At 38.3% G+C, this 13,308-nt stretch overlaps 1 protein-coding gene across 3 annotated transcripts in view; it reads right to left on the bottom strand.

The window, feature by feature from the left end:
- PEX1 (peroxisomal biogenesis factor 1) overlaps positions 1–13,308 on the bottom strand; it is a 48,250-nt gene that overhangs the window by 17,335 nt on the left and 17,607 nt on the right. For 2 of the 3 annotated variants that reach the window (XM_008686232.2, XM_008686230.2), the window contains exons 7-13: positions 11,593–11,716; positions 11,270–11,370; positions 10,284–10,366; positions 9,009–9,141; positions 3,819–3,915; positions 2,446–2,616; positions 803–957 (exon numbers count right to left, since the gene is read on the bottom strand). In XM_008686232.2, the coding sequence (XP_008684454.1) occupies positions 803–957; positions 2,446–2,616; positions 3,819–3,915; positions 9,009–9,141; positions 10,284–10,366; positions 11,270–11,370; positions 11,593–11,716 (864 nt within the window). The remainder of the gene's footprint in view (positions 1–802; positions 958–2,445; positions 2,617–3,818; positions 3,916–9,008; positions 9,142–10,283; positions 10,367–11,269; positions 11,371–11,592; positions 11,717–13,308) is intronic. The other variant, XM_008686231.2, reaches the window with a different exon arrangement.

Below are 13,308 nucleotides of genomic sequence, written 5' to 3'. Positions count from 1 at the left end.
TACAGAGAAGAAACTGATGGTGACCAGAGGGACAGTGGGTGGGGGGATGGGTAAAATACATGATGGGGATTAAAGAGTACATTTACCATGATGAAAAAATATATATATATGCACACACATATTCATAAATCTATTTGCATTTCTCACTAAATGCTCTTATTAAAAAGCAATGTTTAAAAAGGTAACTATGTAAAGTAATGGATGTGTTCAATTAACTTGATTGTGGTAAAGATTTCATAATGTATATGCAAATCATGTTGTACACTTTAAATATATACAACTTTGTTAATTATACCTCAATAAACTGAAAAAAAATTCTAATGTCCATGATGTATTTATAGATTTCACCAATGGGAAATGAAGCAGTTCAGAATTTGTAGGGTTTTTGTTTCCTTTTAAATGGAATAACAAAACTTCAACAATTAAAAAAAAATGTTTTTCAAAAAGCTTTGGAAAGTACATAGTAACATTTCAGATGGTTATAAATGGAAATTGTTCATCTGAGCACATGTACCAAATGTCGCCTTTCAAATATCCTTAAGCATAAATTTAAAGCCATAAATTATTAATAAAATTTAAAAATGAGGGGCACCCGGGTGGCTCAGTCAGTTAGGCAGCTGACTCTTGATCTCAGCTCAGGTCTTGATCTCAGCGTCGTGAGTTCAAGCCCTGCGTTGGCTCCACGCTGGGTGTGGAGCCTACTATAAATAAATTTAATTAATTAAATAATTACATAAATAAAACTGAAAAATGGTTTATATGAAGAGGGGCATATCTGAACAATCTTCACAGATAGCATTACCTGATCTGGAGGGTGAATATGTTGGATACACTGAAATATGTGAGTCCCTTGAGCAGAGACGAGCGAAGGCTGCAGAGAATGCTGAGACTGGCTCGTGGCCATCAGTGCAACCAAACTTCCCATGGAAATAAACTCTTTCATCATATCACTCAAAGCTAGAATAAAGCAATACAGTGTAAAAGCTTAGTAAATAGAAACATGAAATTTAAAAGTTAAACAGTCATTAAAAATAATGATAATCTAAAGTCGAGCTTTTAAGTGGAGTACAGAGTATGGATCCTTCATATTCATACCTTCTAAAAATTACATCTGCCACTCATTCATCGATTGACTTACTGAGGATCTAACAGCAGCCCCACTCTAACCAATCTAACGGAGGCACAGGAAGTACTGTAAACTCAGTCTGTGTACTCCCAACAATGCCTCGGTGGTGCCTTACTTCTGGATCTTAGAAAGTAAATGAACAGGAGTCTCTGAAATAAATACAGAAGGCTGATAAATTTCCATACTGTGCTCTGTTTATTAGGCAAAACACAGTTCCTACTCCTCTGACTTCCTGAACAACCTCTTCCCACCCCAGGTCTTGCCAGCTTTGGTTGTGAGGAGGTCTGAACTGACACGGGCATTAATAACGTGTATCTGAGTCCTGACCTAAAACTTTGCCGCGTTCCATCCAACAAGTTCTGCGGCTCCTACAGGATTCAGGCTGGGAGGTGAGCATGAGTTCATAATAACCCAAGGCACTGTGGCTGCATTTTCTACCTGCTCCAGCTCTCAAGAACCCGAGTTCTTGCTGCCCGCAGGCACATCCTCCAGCACCCCTCCAAGCTCCAGTCACGCCGCGGTCACAACATCCCACCACTTCTCGTGCCTCTGCGCCCTTGCCTGTGGATCACACTCCTCTGCTTCTTCATTAGCATGAAGCTGCTTCATGCTAATCTCTGCTCCTCCATCAACATTCAGTTAATTGCAGTTATCAACTCCCCCCAACACCTTCTCTGCTAACTCCTTACCACCCCTCCCAGTCCCAGCTGAGGGTGCGTGCTCCCGCAGGTGCCCCGCGTACACCCCTAGCAGAGCAGATCCCACCACTTCTGAGCTGTGCCACCTGCGCCAAATGACTTAATCTCTGAATTTCCATTTATTCACCTGTAGAACATTTGCAGACTATCCGCATGTAGAATATAAAACAATCCCTAACCCAGACAAGGCACTCAATGCATGGTAGCTACCATTATTATTACCAGTATTCTGTACGAAAATTGTCCATTTACTTTTCCTTCTGCTCCCAGACTTTGAGAATACAGACTGTATAATATAATACATATATATATATTACATATGTATTATACATATAATACATAAGCATTAGACAAAGATTTGTCAAATGAACAAGGCCAGAGTAAATCTGTCCAATGAAGCAAGTTCTAATAAGCACAGGAGAATGAAAAGACCTCAAAAGACTAATCGTGAAGTTGCAGAATTTTCACACTGCTCTTTGTCTACCAAGTTTACTAATACAGAACCTCAAAAGCAACACGTAACATAGCATTTTCAGAAGAGAGCAGACTTGTCATTGAGACTAAAACTGTTGCTAACCAAAGAAAAAGGCCCACCGCCACGAGGGGACGCGTTACCATTACCATGTGCCAGCCGCTGGCTCTGCGCGGCCTCAGGGCTGCGCTCGTGTTCTGGGGCAGCAGGCAGGCCGGCAACGAGGTCAAGGTCGTCGAGCAGAATCACAGAAGGCTGCCTCCATGCCGCCTCTGAGAAAGCCAGCTCCAGGGTTTTTTGTATGTTTTCAAGCCTTTTTCCTTAATATGCAAGATATGAAATGGTTTTAATGTTATTTCAGGGCTGGTAAGTTCCGGCTGCCCTTTTGAGAGCATTAGAAAAGCTCAATATTGATTTAACTATGAAAATTTGAGCCATATTTTGTTAATATGCCAATCACTAAAATCTGTTAATCATTAACATGGCTTCAATTAATACAGCCTCAACGGACTCAGTAAAGTACTGAATTTTATAAAACAGAAAGAAGGAATATGCTACTGTAAGTCCTGTATGTACGTATTCCTACCTGGCCTTAGTCCACAGACAATTTCAGATGGCATACGACAAAACAGAAAAATAAAAGCAGGATGTGGAAAACATAAATGAGAGACTAGGGGCTCAAGATTCAGATAAACGTAAATGCAGCTGTCCAGAGAGCCTAGAGGTGCCATATTTGACTCATACATGGGCTTTAAACTTCCTGGTGAATTACCAACTTTTAATTTTCAAAGAGCAGAAAACACACAAATTCATAAGCCAATATAAAGAGTTCCTCTTACTTAGGTCTACAACAAAATTTTCACACGAAGCTTCTAGTAGGACTCTGAGAGATGGACAGTCTCTCTAAAGCCACCTTTGCAGCATGCGAAGTAGTGGGTTTTCGAAGGCTATTTCTTAGTTTCTTACCATATACTAGATAAAATACACAAACACACACAGAGCATGGGACTAACTGGGATGACATGGCAGAGGTAGCCAAGGGGAAAAAAAGTTATTCAAAATAAAATCTTTCCGATCTTGTTTTTTAAACAAATAGGTAATAAGCGGTAAAGACTTAAAAAGTACAAAAGTATACATGGTAAATTGTAACTCTCCTCTTCACTGTCCACAGCCACCGTTCCCCGCCTCACCCAGAGTTTCTCTAGCAATTCAGGGATAATTTATACCCATTAGAGAACACCGTAGCTCCTAACTTTCCCAGAATGTATTCCTGGAAATGCCAGCTTAGACCAGTCTACAAAGAGTTTTGGCTAGAAAAAAAAGGAGAGGGCCTCCATCAAGTATGGAGAGTTTAAAAAGTTTTGCTGAAAATATTAGAAAGCCAAAGATTTCAAATTTCCAAGGAATTTCAATGACTAACAGAAAAATTAAAGAGTAGATATTCCCATCTATTAGATGAACAGCATTAAATAACATTTCTGTCCTTCTAGCAAAAAAAGGGTTGTAAGTAGAGTGTTCATACCTCGTAAAGCTTTACAGTCAACTATCTCCACATGGGCATCCAATATGTCAGATGCTTCTTTACAGACCGCCTTGGCTAAAGTTGATTTTCCAGTGCCCTAGAAAATAATTGCTTCATAAGCAATACATTCGATCACAGAAATAGCTTCTGTTACCGTGGCAACCACCAGGACTCAGCCTCACTGATCAAGTGTGCACTACACAATGTTCTGTCTGTTAAATCTCAATAAAGCTAGGGGAAATGGAAGGAAAAGGAGAAAAGAAAAGAAAGAAAGCCCGCATGCCTGGAGCTCTAGGATCACACTCCGGTGGGTGACATTTAGTATAAAGTAAACTAACAGGAAGGAGTGAAAATCTGGACTCAGGAAGTTTTAAGAGCACTGCAGGGTAAGTGGGAAAGAATTATTTCCTAAATACATATTCAAGTCAAAGAAAAATACATAATATCCTGCAAAGAAACCAGAAGGCTCCAGCTTCCCAGCCTTCATAGAAGGATTCAAGGAGTACAGAAACACAGGCAAAGTTAACAGAGGACAACCCAATCTCAGGAATATAAGCCCCCCCAAAAGGGGCATTTCCCATTCCAATTCCAACCTCAATTGGTACTGACACTAAAAATAATAAATTGCTTTGAGAAAGTAAAACATTTATATACCAGTTTAGTTGCTGTGTGTGAGAAAGGGAGGTGCTACTAAAATGACTTTTGTTTCAAGCTGTTAGAAGCTGGATGTATCCTATGTTCATTATAGGGCATTGATAGAAAATAACATCTAATTTGTTTTTATAATTTGTTAAAACAATCACTAATACTTAATTTTTTTTTACCTTTAAAAATAGGCAATGCTTCGTTATTTACTAGAAGGGAGAAATGTGAACATTAAATAATTTTTCTAGAGAAATGAAACCCATTCCCATTTAATTTCAACTATTTTTAATGGAAAGCATTTATTACCCACTTTCCTATTATCCAAATTAACTGTAATTTTAATGCAGTTTCTTGGTCATTTACAGTATCACTGTGACCACCAATTGGTGTACCATGTACCCTAGCCCTCAGAGACGCTTAACGTGGGCAGAACTGTTTGTTTTTATATAAAGTGACTCCAGACTATATAGGGTTTGATCCAGTGTGCATATTTTTTCAAGTAAAAGCTTTATTTTTTTCCTGGTTTATAAAGTAATATGCAAAAAATACAAAATAACTATAAATGCTTGGCAGAGAAAGGTAAAAAATCTTCTGTAATCATCCCACCTCACAGAAGTAACTACAGTCAACCGTTCTCATGTTTCATCTTTCCAGACACTCCCCACATTTTATGTAAATGTATGAAGATGGGATTATTTATGTGGGTTTATGACACATCACTGTCCTCTCTATGGACACGTACAGAGCCACACCAGCTCCCCAGCACACCGCCGCTCTGACACATATGGGACTGTAACAGGTTCCATACGCCCCTTCCTAATGCACATTAGTGCTTCCAGTTTTTAACTATTACAAGTAAAGCTAAAATAAAAATCCATATGCCTGTTTACTTATTTGTCAGATTACATTCAGAATAAATTTCTAGGAGTGGAATTACTATATCAAAAGGTACACGTTTAAAATTTTGCTGAACATTGCTATAGTGTCCCCTAGAAAGGCTGAACATTGGTAGGTTTTTATCATTCTTTTCATACAGGTTTTCTCCCTCAGCCCACTATTATTTCTTACCCTGGTTGCTTTGTCGAGCTTTAAGAGCCCTGCACCAGTTCTAGTATTTTGTTTTTCAGCACCACGGGCTAGAAAAACGTCCAAGCTTATTATACAGTCTGAAATTTGGCAGGCACTCAAAAAATAGTACCAACTTTCTAGCTTACAGAATTGCAGGTACATTTAAATCAATGGGCTCCAGGGCGCCTCGCTGCCTCAGTCGCTGAACACGCAACTCTTGATCTTGGGGTCATGAGTTCACGCCCCACAGTGGAGGTAGAGATCACTTACAAATAAAAAATCTCTAGGGGCGCCTGGGGGGCTCAGTCGTTAAGCGTCTGCCTTCGGCTCAGGCATGATCCCAGGGTCCTAGGATCGAGCCCGCATCAGGCTCCTCCACTGGGAGCCTGCTTCTTCCTCTCCCACTCCCCCTGCTTGTGTTCCCTCTCTCGCTGGCTGTCTCTCTCTCTGTCAAATAAATAAAATCTTTAAAAAATAAATTAAAAATCTCTAAAAAATAAAAATAAAAAAAATCAAGTCAATGCTCTCCAAAGAATAAAGAAATTAGGGGATATAAGTCCCCTGTTGTAATCATTTTGCTTAGTCAGAGGGCCTTCTCCTCACATAAAGTAATTCACATTTGTTTAATAGCACTTTTCAGTTTACAAAGTGCTTTCACTTATATTGTTTCCCTTAAGTGAGGCTAATCCCAAGAAGGCAGATAAGAAACTGAGAACCTGCCTGAGGTCACAGCCAGTAAGTTACATGACAGAAGTGGGACTCAAATCCAGGTCTTCTCTGCTTGTTCTTCCCATTAACCATGCTGCCCCTAGGTGACATGGGGCAGTCTGGTTTCTGAGTCAATAGAATATTGCTTTTTCAAAATAAATACAGTGATGACTCATTTTGAAATCTGACACAGAAAATCTAGAAACCACATGGAATAGTTGTTATATGTCACCAGCCTTGCACACCTGGGATAAATCCCACTTGATCATGGTATATAATTCCTTTTTTTTTTTTTTTTTAAAAAGATTTTTTATTTATTTATTCGACAGAGATAGAGACAGCCAGTGAGAGAGGGAACACAAGCAGGGGGAGTGGGAGAGGAAGAAGCAGGCTCACAGCAGAGGAGCCTGATGTGGGGCTCGATCCCATAACGCCGGGATCACGCCCTGAGCTGAAGGCAGATGCTTAACCGCTGTGCCACCCAGGCGCCCCGGTATATAATTCTTTATATACATTGATTGATTTGATTTGCTAATATTTTGCTGAGGCTTTCTGCATCTATGTTCATGAGAGATATTGGTCTGTAGTTTTCTTGTAATGCCTTTGTCTGGTTTTGGTATTAGGGTGATGCTGGCCTCAAAGAATGAATTAGGAAGTATTCCTTTTGCTTCTATCCTCTGAAAGAGATTATAGGAAATGGCGTAATTCCTTCCTTATGTGTTTGATAGTATACACCAGTGCACCCATCTGGGCCTGATGCCTTGTTTTATGAGGCTATTAATTATTGATTCAATTTCTTTACTAGATACAGATCTTTTTATATTGTCTGTTTTTTCTTGTGTTGAGTTTTGGGAACTTGTGTCTTTCAAGGAATTGGTCCATTCATTTAAGATGCTTATCAAATTTGTGGGCATAGAGTTGTCCATGACTATTACTACTTTATTTTCCTTTTAATGTTTATAGAATCTGTAGTGATGTCCCCTCTTTGATTTCTGATATTACTAATTAGTGTCTTTTTTTTCTTAGACTAGCTAGAGGCTTATCAATTTTATTAATCTTTTCAAAGAACCAGCTTTTGGTTTCACTGATTTTCTCTACTAATTTCCTGTTTTCAATTCACTGATTTCTGCTTGAATTCTTATTTCTTTTCTTCTGCTTACATTGGATTTAATTTGTTCTTCTTTTTCTGGTTTCCTATGGAGGGGCACTTCGGTTATTAGAGTAGTTGTTACATTTTAAATAAGAATCAGAAGAAAGCAACTGGGCCAGTAACAGGAAAAAAAGTTGTTTTACTGGAGTTAAAAGTGAATGGAATTGAAAAAGCCTTAAAATTTTGAAATGAACAAAAGAACAAGGACTCACAAAGACCACACTGTACCCCTGAGAACAATATTGCACTGGCAGAGAATAAAACTGTAAGCCCTTAAAAGGGCAGGGAAACTCTAGGAAAACTGATGAAGATTAAAGAGAAGACACAAATCACCAAGATCAGGAAGTGGCCCATCACAACAGATTCCACAGCCACTCAAAGGATAGTAAAAGGAAGACTACCAACAACTTTATGCTCATAAATTTGACAACTTAGGAGAAATGGACCAATTCCTTGAAATTACAAACTACTAAATGTCTGCCAAGGTGAAATAGACAATTAAGGAAATTCAATTTATAATTAAAAAGTTAGGGGCACCTGGGTGGCTCAGTCGGTTAAGCGTCTGCCTTCGGCTCAGGTCATGATCCCAGGGTCCCAGGATAGAGCCCTACGTCAGTATCCCTCCCCAGTGGAGAACCTGCTTCTCCCTCTCTCTCTCTCTCTGATAAATTAAAAAAAAAAAAAAAAAAAAAAAAAAAAAAAAAGGGTAAAGGTGAAGAAATCTCCGTGCCCAGATGGTTTCACTGGAGATTTTTACCAGACATTTAAGCAAGAATGAACACCAACATTAGACAGTCTCTTCCAGAAGGAATACTTCTCAACTCGTTTTATGAGGCCAGTATTACCCCAAGAGCAAAACTAGACAAAGACAGTACAAAAACAGGAAACTGTAGGCTAATATCGCTCATGAATTTAGATGTAAAAATCCTCAACAAAATATTAGCAAACAGTGGAGCACCTGGTTGGCTCAGTCAGAAGAGCACGGAATTCTTGGTCTTGGGGTCGTGAGTTTGCACCCCATGTTGGGTGTAGAGATTACTTAAATAAAAAAAGAAACTGGGGCACCTGGGTGGCTCAGTTGGTTAAGTGTCTGACTCTTGATTTTGGCTCAGGTCATGGTCTCAGGGTTGTGAGCCCGAGCTCCGTGTCGGGCTCCCGAGCCTGTTTCTCTCCCTCTCCCTCTGCCCCTCTCCCCTTTCCTGCACCTGTGCACGTGTGCACGCTTTCTCTTTCTCTCTCTCAAGTAATCTTAAAAAAAACAAAAAACAAAAAAACACAAAACTTAAAGGGTATTAGCAAACTCGGCAATGTGTACAAAAAATAATACACCACAACCAAGTGGAATTTATTACAGATATGTGAGGCTGGTTCAATATTTGAACATTAATCAACCCTAGCAACACCCTAAAAAACAAAAATCAGACAATCCTATCAACTGGCACACAAAAAGGCAGGGAGCACATTACCTTTTTCATCTTATTCATCACCACTTTCTAAATTTCCAAAGCAAATGAAGCCTTCCCATATCTTGTATTAACCGCCCTGTATAACAGATGATCAAAGCCCAAAGAGAGAAAAATAGAAGTGATTAGTGAAATGGACACATTTTGACCACATACCTTTCCTCCTGTGAATAAAAGGGCTCCATTCCTAAGTCCTGCCACTAGGGACATCAGCTGTCGAGACAAAGGGCGTCCCAGGAGGCTATGAGTGATGTGTTCCGTGGAGGAGACACCCAAGGAATTCACTCCTCTGCAAAACACATACATTGTTGCATGATAACACACTGAAGCGGGATAAAATCCAGCTGTGAAAAATTCTGAAACTTTCCTTCCCAGGCCAGTTAATGATTTTTAAGAGTAATATGTGGAAATTTTCCCTTACTTGAAAGTATATTGAATTAATGCCAAATCTGAGTTATAGCTTTTAAAATTAGTTTTATTACTTTCAAACATGTACAGAAGTTTTGTCTTAACAGGACATCTTTAGGAATTTGTCCTAACATTCACGAACACTCCTCTCAAAATGAGTTTTGGTTTGGTAATCAACATAATTATAAATGAGTGCATTTGAAGTGTTAGGATAATTGAAGACTTATTTCCTCTTAAACTCAGCCTTTGAAATCCAGTTTCGATTTGTAGATTATACAAGCATGAACTTCAACCTACTTCCTGACTCTAGCACTTTCAGATAATATAAATTCTTAAAAATCAGAGTCTGAAGAGATTTTACTTTCAACATGAATATTATGCTGTATTTAAGCACTGTTACTTTACAGTTTAATCCTTTTACTGGAACATTTACAGATTATACTATTACAGGAAATCAGATCACTACTACTACAACTACCAAAAGCCTCGGTGAAGAATTCAAAGATGTACTGTTTATAGGAGATTCTCATATTGCATAAGAGATAAATTAAGAAGAAGTTCTTTTCAGACTTGTTTGGTTTTAAAAGTTGAGGAAAACACAAATAATCCCAATTAGTACATTAATAAGATAGTTGAAGGAATAACTTAATTTGAAATATTTTTAAACATTCAAATAATCTTTTTGGATTTAACATTTAAAATAAAGGTATTAGCTTTAAGAATTATTGTTTTATTTATTTAAGCACATATGATCTGATTCATATCCAGTTGCTTCCTTCTCACAAATCAAAACTCAAAGCAAAATTTCTAATAAGCTTCAGCCTTTTATGTAGTTACCTGAGACAAGGCAAATTACCAAGCAAGGTGTGAAAACAGAAACAATCCTTGAAAAAATATCTACTAAGACATTATTAAGATTATTCAATGTCATTAACATCTACTTTAATGTGCATATATAAAAGCCCTGCCAGAGATAATGTCAAACATGGCTGTAAACATACTAGTTTGGCCAGAACTTCTTACCCCAAGCAGTTCAGCTTTAAAAAAGGAAGAATAAAGTCAATGTCCTCACTGTTTTCTTCTTTTACCATAGGATCTAGAAGGACCTACAGTAGCAAGGAAAAATCAGTTTTACATTTCAAAGTTCTATCTTTGGCCTGTTTTTCTCAGGTCCCAGGAAACTGAATCACTGATTCTGTTACACAGAGAGAAAAGACACATTGTGCATGCAAGATCATTACTCAAAATAGCGTTTGCAACATACTTTACTCAACCAAGGAACGTAAATGTTTATGGTCAACAAGCAGTAAAGGAGGTCGTCTCCTTCATGCATTTACGGACACGTCTTTGTTTGCAATTCTGATGTGTGTCATATTTACTCTTCACAATTCTTACACTTCTATGTCCTCTGAACGGTATTCCTTCAATTTTATCTCAAAAGCAGACAATGTCTGGTTCCCGACCATTCAAATTCTAAGCGACTACAGCATCTTCAATTCTCTAACAACAACAGTGAATATCCTCACGAAAACCTAATATTCTAAAAAGACCACTTATAAAATCCTTCTGGAAAAAAAGTGATCTGATAATATTTGCGAAGAGTTGAGAATTTAAGAACTGCCAAAATAATATGGGTTATTGCAAATACTGGTTACAGCAAAGCACAAGTAAAAATAGGAGCTTAAAAAAAACCAAACTCCTAAAGCGAAGTTTTCCTTTGTTTCAATGCTAGAATAATTTGAAATCATGACCCATCTGCCAGTTAACACAATCAGTTCTATTCTTGAAACTTAACTGTGCATTGATTTTAAGTTTAGGATAAATCAATTTGCTTAGATAAGTTAAAGAGACTATATAATAAAATATTTTAAATCAAGTTATTCCTTACTCTTATCATTCACGTTTCTAACATACTTCAGGAAGCAAAGTCTTACAGGTAAACTCATACTTTATTATTGATCCCATGTGACAAATATTATTTCATTAAATATTCAACACTATGTGATTACTTGGATTGTGGTCTTCTGCAGCAGATTGGCACTCAACAAAAAAATGTTTTCTTTTTCTTTTTCCCAAGAATGAACTACACTTAGAGAAAACTCCTTCAATCCTATCAAAAAAAAAAAAAAGTAATCAATGTAGAGTTAGCACTGAAACGGAGATGAAATAATTTAAGATTTAAATTTATTTAAATTTAAATAAAGGCATTCTTCGATATGTAAAATCTACCATTTACTTATCATGATATTTCCTGTTCACACGTACGACAGGTTGGAAAAACAATGAAAACTTCTTCAATAGGAAAAATATCAAAATAACAAAATTTACCCACCATCTTTAATTCTCAGCTTAATGTATTCTTCCTCTGATATTACCAAAGGAAGCGTGGTGGTAGAACACTGCTGCAGCCACGAAGATAACACAGCTCTTACGTCTTCTCCACTTACATCGTTAGGCTGCCAGAGCAAAGGGAGGAACAGTAATGAATTATCCAAATACCTAACTGAATATTAACATCGTTAGCTTAACACCTTATCTTGCTAATACTATGTACACCTTGAGACAGCTGATGCACCTTCAAGAAGCCTCTGAAGCTCTCTGAGCCTTGCTCGCCTCATGCGAGAACTGTAAGATGGCGTCCCTAGGAGGGACTGGCCGATTACGTCGATCACGGCATGCCCATTCGGCAACAGGCCGGCACAAGTGATCACATGTGCTAGTTCAAGATGCAATCAGCCTGGCATGACCATTTATTATCTGTGTGACTGTGGGCAAATTAATAAAACTGTCTGAACCGCAGTTTATTAATCTATTAAATGGGAACAACTAAAAATAAATAATTAAAACAAATTTTTTTTAAGTAAACCTTACCAACAAAACCAGGAAGAATGTTCCTATTTATAGGCACAGATTTGGGATTTAACACTACAGGACAAGGAGGGCAGTGAAGCCTGAAGAAACATTTACAGGGGCACCTGGGTGGCTCAGTCGGTTAAGCATCCGCCTCTTGATTTCGGCTCAGGTCACGATCTCAGGGTCATGAGATCAAACCCCACATAGGGCTCCATGCCAGGCATGGAGCCTGATTAAGATTCTCTCTCTCCCTCTCCTTTTGTCCCTCTACCCACCCTCTCTCCCACTCCAAAAAAAAAAAAAAAAAAAAAAAAAAAAGAATTTACAGAAGTGGTGAAATTTTAAACACTCCTTATCTCTATGACCAGTGATACACATACCATGATTTGGCTCACTGAATAACCATTCCAATCCCATTCTCCCTTGCCTCCCTCCATTACAGAGGTGGGAAAGAAAACTCCCTTCCCAGCCTGGAGCTGTGTGTGCATACGTGTATATGTGCGTGTGCCTGCATTCTGACCAACGGTGTGCAATCAGCAATCGTTGGGAAGGGCTTCTCCTCCTAGTCAAAAGGTAGAGAAACCTTGCAAAGAAGAGGCTTTCACTTTGTGCCTTTCCTTCTGCTGCCAAGAATGCAGATGTGATGCCTATTAGTACAGCAAATGCCTTGCATCTAAGAGGAGGAAAGTTACAGGCTAAGGATGGCGGAGAGACCAAAGGAGCCTAGATCCCCGATGACATAGTTTAACTGCTATGAGCTCCTCCAAACTCCTTTGTACGTGAGAAAAATAGGCCCTTTATATGCTAAAGTCACTTTTTTTTCAGTTAAGCAGGCCACAGTGGTGATATACTCAATAAGTACAATGTTAATAAACTGTTCAAAAGGTATGAAGAAATTCTAAGAAAAACACTATTAATTTTTAAAGTTTTAAAATCAGAATTAAGTTTTTAAAACCTATTTGAAGCTAAAAACAGGAACACCCAAAAATTCATGTAGAAAAGATCATTATCTGCTTAGAGAAATAAACCTCTATTCATACCACCACTTCTCAACTTGTCCATTTCTGTTCTCTTCATTCAGAGTCCAGCATAGCTCTGCCGACTAAGCTCAGTTTAGAACCTGATCACTACAAAGAGCGGGCTGACCTAAGTACAGGCATTGCTTTCATACTCTTAAAGATCACAGCAACAGTCT

Source organism: Ursus maritimus, unplaced genomic scaffold, assembly GCF_017311325.1.
Source record: "Ursus maritimus isolate PB19 unplaced genomic scaffold, ASM1731132v1 scaffold_3, whole genome shotgun sequence".
Classification (NCBI taxonomy): Eukaryota; Metazoa; Chordata; class Mammalia; order Carnivora; family Ursidae; genus Ursus; species Ursus maritimus.
The sequence above is the reverse complement of the archived record's forward strand: the minus strand, read 5'-3'. Positions and strand labels throughout refer to the sequence as shown.